Raw genomic sequence first — 13,002 nt, 5'->3', positions numbered from 1 at the left:
ATTTATTTAAGTTTGCAAGTTTAGTCTCATTTCGTTTATGAATATAGTTTCATTTCATTTCAGTGTATGAATGGGGATGAAATGTCATCTCAAAAACCTGGATCTCAAAAAACGCTGTGCTTTGTGTATATTATTATTAGAATTATAGAGGCTGAAAAATAGTTTGCAAATTAGATAAACAGTTTGAATAAGGGTATTATTAAATTGTATAAAATGTGATTAACAGTGAAAAATTATGATTAAGTAATTTGATAAATGCTTGAAAGATCATGATTGATACTAGAAGTGCATATTGAAATATTGAATAATGAAAAAAGAAAGGATTGAGTCTTTGAATATTAGAATGATAGGGGAAGAGGAAAAAAAGGGGGGGCTAAAATAGAGGTAGAAATCAGAGGAGGGAAATAGGAAAAACAGATGTTAAGATTGAAGGAAATGATATTAAGTTACTCTTTTATAAAATGTTAGAAGGTTGCTTTTACAATGTTAAATGTATAAGCCATTATATTCTTGCCTAAAATGTGTAATAAGTACTGGGCATTTGCTAAACACAAAATGTGTTCAGTAAGCAGGACAAGATAATCTTTGTTATTACAGGCACCTACGTACAAGTTAGATGGGAAGCCATCTGCTCAGACAAAAGGCACCAGAAAAACCAAATAAGAGATCGGGGCCTCTCAAGAAAATGTCAGCTTGACCCTTTACAGTATGGGATGATGAAAGAAATGATGTAAATGAATGACCAGGAAGGGTTGGGACTTTCTGAGGAATAGAGTGTATAAAATGTATTGTTTGAATGCTGTTCTTTGCTTTCCTTGTACTCAATGTACTTGGGAGGAGACTTGGAGGCCACCTTTGCAAACACTTTTTATTTTTCTGTAAATAAACCTTTTTGAATTGTGAACCAGACTTGTCTCTGTGTTGTGAGGATTTAATAATTGGGTTTTTATCTCACAAGATGATACAATATACGGTAGAACTATGAGAAGATTTAGAATTACGTGTTAGTAAAACTAAAAATGAAAATAAAATGCAATTACTAGGAATAATACTGGTATTGAAGTGTATGACACCCAGGAATCAAAACCATTCACGCAAGGGGATGTTTAAAAATAATTTAAAAAAAAACTTTTAAGAAAAAATATGCTGTATATTGTAAATGTATAATGATGGCATTATTGATTTATCTGTCCATGTGTAGATGAAGGGTGGGGGCATACTAGTCTTGTTCCAGCACTTAATAATCCTCTTGGCGGCCCTGCCCAACTACGCCACCCACCACTTTCCAACCAGCTCTTCCAGCTGACCCGCTGGGGATGAAGGTCCCGTCAAACGAGACAAAAACGGGCAGCTTTTATCAACGCGGCCGCCAGCAGCCACCTCTCTCTCCCTCTCTCCACCCGAGGGAGACGAGGGCGTCTCGGGCGGGCAAAGCAATGAGGGAAGCCAGCAGGCAAGGCCGCCCAGCGCTGTGGCAGAAGGTGGAAGGGCAGAGAGCGAGAGAGAGACTACCGTAGGCGGCCGGGGTGCTGACTTTTTTCCCGGCTATCGCGAGAGGCGCCGCTAGGAGGGAAGGGAGGGGAAAGGCGAGAGAGAGAGGCAGGTGAGGGGAAGAAGCGCAGCCGGAGTCTGAGAAGGGTTTGCGCCGCCCGCAGCGGCTGCCTCGGTGGAGGGACGTCCTCGGCCGCCCTCATGGCGGGTGCGGGGGCTGGAGGGGGCGCCCAGGAGAAGCGGGCCACTGCGGCGCGCCTCAAAGCGGCCCTCGGCGCCGCCGCCGCCGCCGAGGAGAGCGAGGCTGCCGGAGAACTCCAAGCGCTCCTGGAGCGGGTCTTGGGTCCCCTGACGGGCAGCGGCGACGACGCCGAGGCGGTGTCCGAGGCGCTGGGGTGGTGCCGCTGCTTGCTGGCGGGCGGCGAGCCGTGGGACAGCTTCGTGCAGGCGGTGAGGGCCTACGACCCGGCCACGCTCTGCGGCCTGGTGTGGACGGCCAACTTCGTGGCCTACCGCTGCCGGACTTGTGGCATCTCGCCTTGCATGAGCCTTTGCGCCGAGTGCTTTCACCAGGGCGAGCACGCCGGGCACGACTACAACATGTTCCGCAGCCAGGCGGGGGGGGGCCTGCGACTGCGGCGACGGCAACGTAATGCGGGAAGCCGGGTGAGTATCGCGAGTGGAAACGTCCCTCTCCCCCCACCCACCCCCCACCCGCGTCTTGCGAATGGGAGGATCCCGGGAGGGGGGGGGACTCCAGCCAAGTGTGTGGGGTTTACACGAGCCCCGAATGCCTCCCTTCCTCCTCTCTCTCCCTTCCTTTTTCTCCCAAGTGTCTTTGAAGGAAGCACACGTGCAAAATAAATAAATAAATAATAATAACAACCGAGTATGACAGGGCTGTGATCCGGAGGAACAGGTGGATGTAAGCTTGGTACATAGAAGTAGCCACCTACTGCTTCATTGGGACTGTAGTAACTCATCTTTGTGGGCATCTGCTTTTAGGATTCGTTCTCCTAGTAGATAAGACAGGGTACTTTCGTGCCCATCTAGTACAGGTAGACTTCAGTGGAGGCCAAAGATTCTGTTGCTAAGTGAAACATTTGTTAAGTGAATTTTGCTCTCATTTTACGAACTTTCTTGTCACAGTTGTTAAGGGAATCACTGCAGTTGTTATATTAGTAACACAGTTGTTAAGTGAATCTGGTTTTCCCATTGACTTTTATTTATTTATTTATTTACTTACTTACTTACTTACTTACTTATTTTGTCACTCATGTACAAGATAACAGGAATACGAATAAATATGAATAAGAACACAGGAAATGGGTACAAATAAATGGGAATAGAAGGACAGGGACGTTAGGCACAATAGTGTGCTTATGTACGCTCCTACTCACCTCTTAGGAATGCGGTGAGATCAACAGTACAGTTCAAGGTTAAAGCTGACAGTGGGGGATTGAGAACTTTGCTTTTCAGAAGGTCACAATTACCCCGGGACACTACAATGGTCATAAATGTAAATTGGTTCCCAAGTGTCTGAATTTTGATCACATGACCACGGGGATGTTGCAATGGCTGTAAGGGTGAAAAATGGTCATAAGTCACTTTTTTCAGTGCTGTTGTAACTCTGAATGGTCACTAAGTGAACTGTTGTAAGTCAAGGACTACCTGTACTTTTGTGTCCATTTACTATGTGTTGAATCAGGGATAGGCCCCTTGAAAAGGAGCACAACCATGTGTTCTCTGTAACATTATAAATATTACTCCCATCAGAATCTGATATATTGTGGCATATTTTTTGTAGGCATGATGAAGCGGGTTTAGAAGCCACAATAAATTTGTCTTTAAAGAAAACTTAACTCTTTACATTTGTTACAAAAACTGACTTACATTTGTTCCACAAACTACATTTGTTTGTGAGTTACAATCCTTACTTCAGCAAAAATTATTCTTAGAAAACATCAGTTCTTGTACATGGAAGTTAGGTACCAATATTTCTGTCAGCCAAATTCAAACTTTTGGGACATTTTTCTTGGTCCCTGGAGGCCTATAAGATTTTGCTGTTAAAAACTTTGTTTTTATCCATAAAAACAAAAGCACAAACATGATAGAAGGCAGAATAATGTGGCTCCATATTTCCTGATTTATGCCTTTATGTATGAGATTGCAAAATATACTATTAATAAAGTTCTCTCTTACTTTTTTTATTCTGTGTTTTTCCTGAAGTTAAAAAACATTGGCTGGACTGGCTACACCATGCTAGTGTATTAATTCATGGTTCTGTATAGTATATAAACCAGCAATTGTAGGGTTAAATATTTTATGTGAATTTGTTCAGTAATATCCTTCTTGCTAGCTACAAATCAGCAAGTTATAGAAGTTTCCATATAGTTTTTTATGTTTCCCCCAAAATGCCCATGACTATTACCCCATATACTCTTAACACCGATAAGAGATTAATTATAATTATGTCTTTAGTCTTTCCATATGAATGTTTATATTATTAGGAGGCTTTATAAAGTTATCAATAGAAGGTCTATGATAGGGCTCATTTTTGACATTTGAGAAATAGAGAAATCCCACCTACCAAATAACTCTTGTCTATAGTAGGAAATAGAGGAGACATGGGGCACACAGGCTATTGCACTGAAAACTTGTTTCTAATTTCTGTCCAGGCTTTGTCCCTAAATCCTGGAACAAAATAATATCCAAGCAAATTACCAAAACAAATTCCTCTCCAACCTGCTTTTATTTTGTTGCAAAACAAAATGGTATATATGTTTATCATACTTCTTGAAATGTATGTTGACTTCTGAATATGAATGATAGTGATGGGAGAAGGACCTTTGAAACATAGTTTAACTCAGGGGTAGTCAACTTTTTTATACCTACCTCCCACTTTTGTATCTCTTAGTACAAAAAGTTAGTAGTAAAAGTAGTAAACTTAGTTAGTAGTAAAATTTTCTAACCGCCCACTGGTTCCACAATAATGGTAATTTTATGAAAACCTAATGAAAATGTTTTTAAATATTGCTATGAAATTTGTTTAAAAAGTCAATTAAATTAAAAGGAAAGTGCTTCAGTATCGGACAAAACCCCTACCGCCCACCATGAAAGCTGGAACACCCACTAGTGGGCGGTAGGGACCAGGTTGACTACCACTGGTTTAACTAATACAGTATAAAGAGTAATAGAGGGCCAATGGGATAAATTGAAGGATGTACTTGAAAAAGGTTAGAAAATATAGATTACCTTAAAGAATGGAGGAAATAGTTAAAATAGTGAGTTGGGAACAAGAAAGTAGCCTGAGAGAACAGCTTTATAAGAGACTTTATAAAATGATGCAGAGAACTGCAATGAAAGAGATGACACATGGGGCACATTTCCTTTTTGAAAGTAAATAATGCACCCAAATGTTGGGTAGATCTGTTGCAGGTGATGCTGGGATAATAGTAGATGCAAAGTTGCTATGAGGGCATATTTTCAGTTCAGTACTTTTTTGGCAGGATGAGATGATTGAATGCTGCCAAACTTTCCTATCACAGAGAAAGCATGTGATAGAGTCATCCTATCCTCTGCCTCCATGTCAGTAGTTTGATACATGAACTCTGAAGTACGCCAGTATGTAAACAAGTCTCAAGTGTTGACTACTCAGTGTGACAGACCATGCCCATTGTTATTAGTATGAATTTGGAGAGAGAAAGCAAAGATATCTGTGGGCCCTAGTCATTTTTATTTTCATGCACAAGCAGTTGCACATGACAGTAGACAAGCTGTTTATTTAAAACACTATTACATCTTATAATTTAGTGGTAATATAATAGTAGTCTTCAGATTTGTGGAAAAGCTTCACATCTTACTGTAAGTCATAAAGTGATTGCTTATAGTTTTGAATATTATAGGAACCCAGCAGTGGTGGGTTTCAAATTTTTTTAGAACCTCTTCTGTAGGTGTGGCCTACTTTGTGGGAGTGGCTTGCTGGCCATGTGACCGGGTGGGAGTGGCTTGCTGGCCATGTAACCGAGTGGGAGTGGCTTGGCAGTCATGTGACTGGGTAGGTGTGGCCAACAGCATAGTAGATTTGTGGAACCTCTTCTATAGAAGAGGTTAGAACTGAGATTGTAAGTAATAATTATGTTTATGACGTATTTCCAGTTAAAGTAAGTGAAATATATTGTAGCTTGTTATCTGACAACAATATCTGAAGAATCATGGAAGTTACAGCAGTATGATGAATCAATAAATATTTTGTCCTGTATTTTAGCACTTTGGGAAAACAAACTAAAAATTCTACTTGAAGACATTTTTCATATTTAGGAAAAGTTGCCACACAAAAATAAAAATTTGCTCAATGAGTGTCTCTGTGTATGTGTGCATGCTGTGCACCCACCCCCAAACCCATATTACATTTTCTCTCACTGCCCATAGTACAAATGTCTTTCCAAAGTTTTGGTCAAAAAGTCAGATACGATGTGGAGTGAGGTAGTGTTCTATAGATCATTGGCATTGACATATACGGTGATGATACCTTACTTTTGTTGTTCAGGGAAACTTTTTGAATGGGGTATTATTGAGTCAGGAAAATGAAAGTGGTAATGAAATTATTTTTCCATGTCTCTTTAAAGAAACAGGTTTATTCCACTGCTGATATTTATGAGAGTTAATAATTTCTTGGACATAATTAACTCAGCAAGTGTTGACTGCTATGCAATAGTTCTTTCTAATGTCTTACAAGGTGTTTTTTTTTTTTTTTACATTTTGGAAATGGGACTGGTTATTCCACTCCACTGACTGGAATTATTCCTAAGCAAGAATGTAAATAGTGAAGTGATGGTGTGGTAAAGATGAAAAACCAAACTTTCTTTTTGGAGACATGGGGATTCTGGAAAAGATTATGAAAGATTACAAAGTTGAATACTTTTTTACATGAAAATAAAATTTTATTGCATTCTAAAGTTATTGCATACCGTGTTTTCCCGAAAATAAGACAGAGTGTTATTTTCTTTTGATCCCTGAAATAAGCACTTGGCCTTATTTTTGGGGAGGTCTTATTTTTTAGGTGCAATAGGTGGCAAGTGTGGTCACTTCATGGCTGCTGCTGTGTTGCAATATTTTTGGGGAGGGCTTATTTTCTGGGAGAGCTTATTTTAGTGCATGTGCTCAAAAGCCTGATTGGGCTTATTATCTGGGGAGGTCTTATTTTGGGGAAAACAGAGTACTAATTTACACCAGCGATATTCTATGCCAATAAAGCTCCTTATTTGCTCTTTATGTCTGGAAAAAGAACATATACTAAACGTAAAATAAGTTTTGCTTTAAATTCTAAAATTGTACTCCAAAATGTTCTGTTTCCAAAACTTCAGGTAGAATCTGCCCACCTGTTTTGCTTAGGCTGGAAATGCTTCCTCTCAGGATGTTATGGGAAAGTGATCAGAAGCAGTCATTCTTTTTTATACTTTGTAGCTCAGAAATTCACTGTGTCAAACGCCTTATGGCAGCTCACAATCCAGGAAGTAGGATTTTCAGGAATTCAAAGGAGGTGGGTTTATTGCAATGAGCAAAGGGATGAGATTATAGAATCTTGAAAACTGTGTGTAGTGAGTGTAGCTAGTGAGTATATTAGGGCGATGCTTTTTATTGCCTTCTAACAACCTTGATTTAATGGGAAGAATGCTACTTGCTTATCTAAAACCACAAAAATGTCCATCTGCCCTTGTTTTGCTGTATTTTAGAAGCATACATTTCATTCTCAGGTCACAGAATTCCATCACAGCTGCCTCTCAAGGTTAAGATGGTTCTTCTGCTAATATTTTGGAAGGCAGTGACATTTACTTTTTTTCCATTGAGCTTTTAGCTGAAATATATTGTGGAAGGAAGGGCTGAAGAGAAGCAGGGTAGGGGTGCATGCACATGGCCCCATTCTTCAACTTTGAGCTTTATTATCTGCAATGCTTAATTACTGTGCACATTTGTAATCTTAGGTGCTTTTTAAGATCAACAGGGGATAACATGAAATGGAGAGACACATAGTCTTCAACTTACAGCTGTTTGGTTTACGACAGCTTCCTAAAATGTAAATTACGACCTAAATTTGAACTTATGACTGACACTCCATCCCCACAGTCATGTGATTGCAATTTGGGTACTTGGTAATGGGCTTGAATTTATGATCAGTTGCATCATCCCATGGCCATATAATCGCATAATCATTTGTGAATCCCCCCACCCCCAGTTTCCATCAGTAAATGCCACTGGTTAAGCTGGATTGACATTCACAGTGGTGTGACTCTACTTACAACCATGGTAAAAATGATCATAAAATAAGATCCATTTATGTAATGACTTGACTTATGAGTGCAATGACTCATAAGTCTGGGCCCAATTGTGATTGCCAGTTGAGTAAAATTTGTAGCATTTGTGAAAGAGAGGACAAACTCTGTTAGCGTTATCACCTACGCACCTAAAGAGAATGGTACAAGAAGTAGAGAACCAATCTATGTCCTCTCCTTACAAAGGGGAAGCTCATATGGTTTGCTTGCCATCTGCCTGTTTGGGAACCTACATGAACTCAAAAGTCGATTCAGGTAATGCCCATTTGGAGGGGGATGAATTTGAGGTGTTTGTAATTTGTGTACAAGATAGACAGGAAGGCTTGTAAGCTTTTTCCAGGTTTATTTGGGAAGTCATTATTGTGACATGAGCAGCTACATAAATGAAATAATGATGTGTACATACAGTACATATGATTTGTTCCTGGTAACTGCTCTTAATTTACTTACTTTGCAGACATGTCACATCCAGCAAACCTCTATCATTCAACACCATTTCCTCCTATTCAGCTTCCTGTAGTTAATATTGTTATGTCTGTTTGCTCCATAAATCACTGAGGGTACAAACTATTATCCCTGTGAAAATGTCATTCAATTCATTGGGATACTTTGGGATCATGCCAAAGGCTGGACTGAGTTCTGCTAAGATTGCTAAAAGTTGGCTCCCAACTCTTTCTCACATCCTTATACTGGTAGGAATTTTAGATTTCTCATTTGATTCATCAAAATAATTTCCTTTTTGTTTTTTGTTGTGGAGGGGCAAAAATCAAATAAGAACAATTCTTTGATAACAGTATTGAGACAGCTTTGGTTGCACTTGTGAATGCCCTGTGTTGGGTTCGAAGTGAGAGTAATGCTCTCCTTGATTTCTCAGCAATGTTTAATACATCAACCATGATGTCCTTTTGGAGCAGACAAGCAGTTAGGAATGAGGAAGCACTCACTTGTAATGGTTCTCCTCCTTCCTCTTGGATCAGCTCCAGTTTATGTTGTGTTGGTCTAGTTCTAGACGTTTGTTTTGTGTGGTGTTGCAGAGCTCTCTTCTTCTTTTTTGAACGCACATGAAGTTTCTAGGAGAGGTCACACAGGGTACAGAACATCAATTGCCAATTGCATGTCTCTGCACTGCTAAATAAAATGCCAACGTTTGATGTGGGCCTTATGTTCTACATTTTTTTTTCTGTTAATCTGTTTGATATAAAATATTTTTTGGAGAAAAGAAAAGCTAATGAAGTAAAACTAATTTTTATCTTGCTTGAGAAAATGGGTTAGTCTTCTTTCAGGAAGTAATTCCTTATTTGAAGCCACGGCACAGAAAAACACCTGTTCAGTGTTTGAATAATACCATTGAATTAGAAAGCGATCACTAGCTTTTCCTGGTGTGCTAGTATTTAAAAATGACTTTTCTATGATTTCATGCCAGTACAGAGATTGGCTTAAGTGTGGCATTAAAGTCCAGTGAATAATGATAGAATTAAAAGGGGCCATTGAAGCCATGGAGACCAATCCCCTTGCTCAGTGTAGAAAACGTACATACATACATATATACATACATACCCTGTTTCCCCAAAAATAAGACCTCCCTGGATAATAAGGCCAATTGGGCTTTTGAGCACAAGCCTTTCCCTGAAAATAAGCCCTCCCCAAAAATATTGCAACACAACTGCAGCCATGAGGTGACCACACTCGCCTTCTCCTGCAGCTCCAAAATAATAAGACTTCCCCGAAAATAAGGCAAAGTGCTTATTTCGGGGGTTAAAAGAAATAAGACCCTGTCGGGAAACACAGTACATACATACATACATACATCAATTATTTTTAGTTTAACCTGGCTAGAATCATTTTTGGAGTCAGACAGAAAATAGATACATTTGTTAATTGTGATAATTTAATTTTGAATAACTTTATTTACAGGTTCTGCAAAAGGCATCGAATAAAATCAAGCTCAGAAGTTCCATCTGTTCCAAAAGATTTGTTGATAATGTCAGAACTAGTTCTTCCGCAATTCATCTTCTGTCTTATTCAGTACTTAAGAGAAGGTTATAATGAGCCAGGTAAACCTAATATCAATATTTGTGCCTAATATCAATATTTTATGTCAGAAGTAAAAATTTTAACACTAGTAATAAATTGAATTGTGTTTTATTTGATTTGTATGGGTTGAAGTTTATATTCCTTTTTATTTTCAGGATCATTGAAAATATTGATATAGTCACTAACTGTTAACACCAACCTGATGGCTTCAAGTATCAATATTTTCTAGAAAAGTTTAGTTTCAAGTAATTTGTGATTTGCAAATGAATGGTGTTTTGCCAAAGTTTGAAGGAAATATGTATATTTTATGTTTTAAATGAATTTAATGTTGCAACATTCTGTAGACTCCCTTGAAGCAATTTCTCTTTCTGTCCTGTTTAAGCAACTCTTAATGTTTTTCTAAAGAACTGGAAGGAAAAAAGTGAATTCCATGTTTTTCAGATAGAAGAGAAGATGAGTTTGTATTCTCTGTTGTTTCGAAGAGTAATTCTAAAAAAACACATCACAACCAGTACACAGTGCCCTTCTTAATACAATTTGAATAGCAAGAGCCAAGCTATTATAAACACCAGATTACATTCAAGATAATGAATGGAGTGATGAGTGAAAGAAGGAAAAATACTTGGATAATTGAAAATTTCAAAAACTAAGAAAATGAGTCCTGCTGGGGTGCAAAAGTTATAAGAATAACCATAATCTTACACTAAACATAGGAGGAAAGCAAGTCAATTACTTAGTTAAAATAGTTTATTATTCTGTCACAATTTTCTTGGAACTTCTGTGTGAATACTGCATATCAGTATTACTTCAACTCAAATTCCTTGTGGCTTCTGTAAATGGCTTCCAGTAGATGATATGTGGACAAAACAGACTATTGAGATATCTCAGAAGTTGGAGGATAAATTCTCCAATGTTATTTTTTTGGCTTTGCCTTTTCAGAAAGGTCTGAACTAAGAAGGATATATGAATGATGAATGGTGGAAAACCACCAAGGTCCAAGGAACTAATAAGATCATTTTGCCTAACTATTCTTTGATATCAGACATCGACAAGATGAGCAAAATTAATTCTTTGTAGGAATCCAGCTTGTCCTACATCAAAATAATCTCTGTTATGCAAAACCACTTTGAGTGAAGTCACCAGTTCTAGTCACATAAAGACATTATGAAGTGTGGTTCAATTTCATTAGGGACATGCTGATCTTTGTACATTCCCGGGCTGAAATCCAGTTGCCATTTTATTCCTACCTCCCAATGCATACCAGCAGTCCATTGGCAAGAGCTATTTTACCATTTTGGCTCTGCTTCTTTATGCTTGCTAAACAGTTGGCCAGAACCTGCTCATCAACTCAGCCCTGCCTCCTTTGCCCATTAACTGTCAGCTTTGAAAGTTCACTTGCTGCTTCAGCCATGCATAGCCCAATAGAAACTGATTCGCTGAAGCATACAAGTGTTAAAAAAAATGGCAACATCTGTACTAATATTCAGAAAACTGACAGTAGTGACTGTGGTTACCAACTTAGATTGTGCATGCTTTGCTAAGAGGAACTGTGATCTTATACTGGTTACCCAAAAAGAAACATTTGAATATTAAATATATACCTAAAAATGAAATCTCATTAGGCTGGTAACTTACAAACCTTTTTACAGTAAGAGATTTCTTTTGAGGAAATTCTTGTTATTATGGTATAGGGTGCATGTACAGTCCAAGTTATGATTGTAAGAATGGTGTGTTCTATTTGGCAAAATAGAAGCCAATCTGTAGTTTTTAAGCAATTAAAACCATTTAACCAATTTTGTGCAAAATTCTTGCTTGGCTTCTTTCAGTTCTTGATTTGCCATCAGAAAAAGAACTTCACAAAGTTCTTCAGATGTTGGAACCCCACATTTCATTTCTGGAAGATCTGACAAAAATGGGAGGAGCAATGCGTTCAGTCCTTACTCAGGTTTTGACCAATCCGCAGTACTATAAAAGTCTTAGTTCTGGTGAGTTGTTGTTTTATTTTGCTTGAAGGAGCATTCATCATTAAACATGTTTTTATGCTTTAGGATCAGGATATCTGCTAAAAGAGAATATATGCTACATATTGCTTCTGTTCTTTTTCTTAGAGTAAATTGTTCCCCTATAACACTATATTGTTCTTCCTTTTGCTCAAACTAACAAGTTCAGGTTTAAAGGTCCATTAAGATAGAAGTAAAAGTAGTGATCTAGTTTCATACATTGCACAACTAAGCCATAAAGTTATTTCTTTTGTTTTGGCTTAAGAGTGTCAATGATCCACACATTGTGACTCTTAGACCAAGGCTTAGTGTGTAAAGTAATCTATTGTACTTTATTCAAGAAAGGATAAGCAAATCATGCCTTAATGCAATGTGAGAATGCAGCCAGCGAGCTAAGAACATGACAAGTACATATTAAGGGATGGAAATACAGAATCAACAGTGCCTCCCCTGAGGCAGTTCATTTTTACTCAGTTGAGCAGCAAGTGACAGGTTGCATGAAATCAATTTGATATTTTTACATATATGTCAGCCAACAATGACAATTCCGATTATATGTTTTTAAAAGGACTATCCTTAGAGTCCATCATGACAGGAGAATTTCGGTATTTCGCAAGCTTAGTTAGAACTTCCTCTTACATTTTATATGATTTATATAGTCTTTCCTGATTGTAAGAATGTTCTTTAACAGCATTCTTAGGGTTGGAAAAAAATAGCATTCCCAAAACCAAATTAAACAATTTTAAATAGAATTTGCATATTGATTTTAATTTCAAGAACCAAGTTTATAGTCTCCATTTTGGAATAATATCATGCAGAAATGTTCAACCTTTGATAAATTTGAAAAAATCACAATAATGGATGAGCTGTAGTCTGGTAGCTGGTTTTTAGTTCTGGTGTATTCACATGTCAGAGAGATCTTGACTCACTATGGCTGAATATGCTATCTACAGAGGAATAAAAATGTCTTGCTAACTAAGCATTGCAATGCTGGAAAATATAATATTTATGAATGGAAAGCATTATTTGAAGATAATGCACCAATCCCATCCCATAATTTCTGTAAAGTACTTGTGGACCATTTATTATAATGTCTGTTAGCCATTTTTTCTTTAGCCTATACCATCCTGTAAAGATGGGTCCTT

At 38.1% G+C, this 13,002-nt stretch overlaps 1 protein-coding gene across 1 annotated transcript in view; it reads left to right on the top strand.

The window, feature by feature from the left end:
* Positions 1–1,297: 1,297 nt before the first annotated feature.
* The window catches only part of UBR3 (ubiquitin protein ligase E3 component n-recognin 3), a 96,588-nt gene continuing 84,883 nt past the window's right edge, over positions 1,298–13,002 (top strand). Inside the window, 4 exon segments of the mRNA XM_032210208.1 lie at positions 1,298–2,109; positions 2,111–2,157; positions 9,738–9,877; positions 11,684–11,842. Of these exon segments, the coding sequence (XP_032066099.1) occupies positions 1,693–2,109; positions 2,111–2,157; positions 9,738–9,877; positions 11,684–11,842 (763 nt within the window). The 5' untranslated portion in view covers positions 1,298–1,692.

The sequence above is a fragment of the Thamnophis elegans genome, chromosome 1 (genome assembly GCF_009769535.1).
Source record: "Thamnophis elegans isolate rThaEle1 chromosome 1, rThaEle1.pri, whole genome shotgun sequence".
Classification (NCBI taxonomy): domain Eukaryota; kingdom Metazoa; phylum Chordata; class Lepidosauria; order Squamata; family Colubridae; genus Thamnophis; species Thamnophis elegans.
This window is presented reverse-complemented; position numbering and strand designations above follow the sequence as displayed.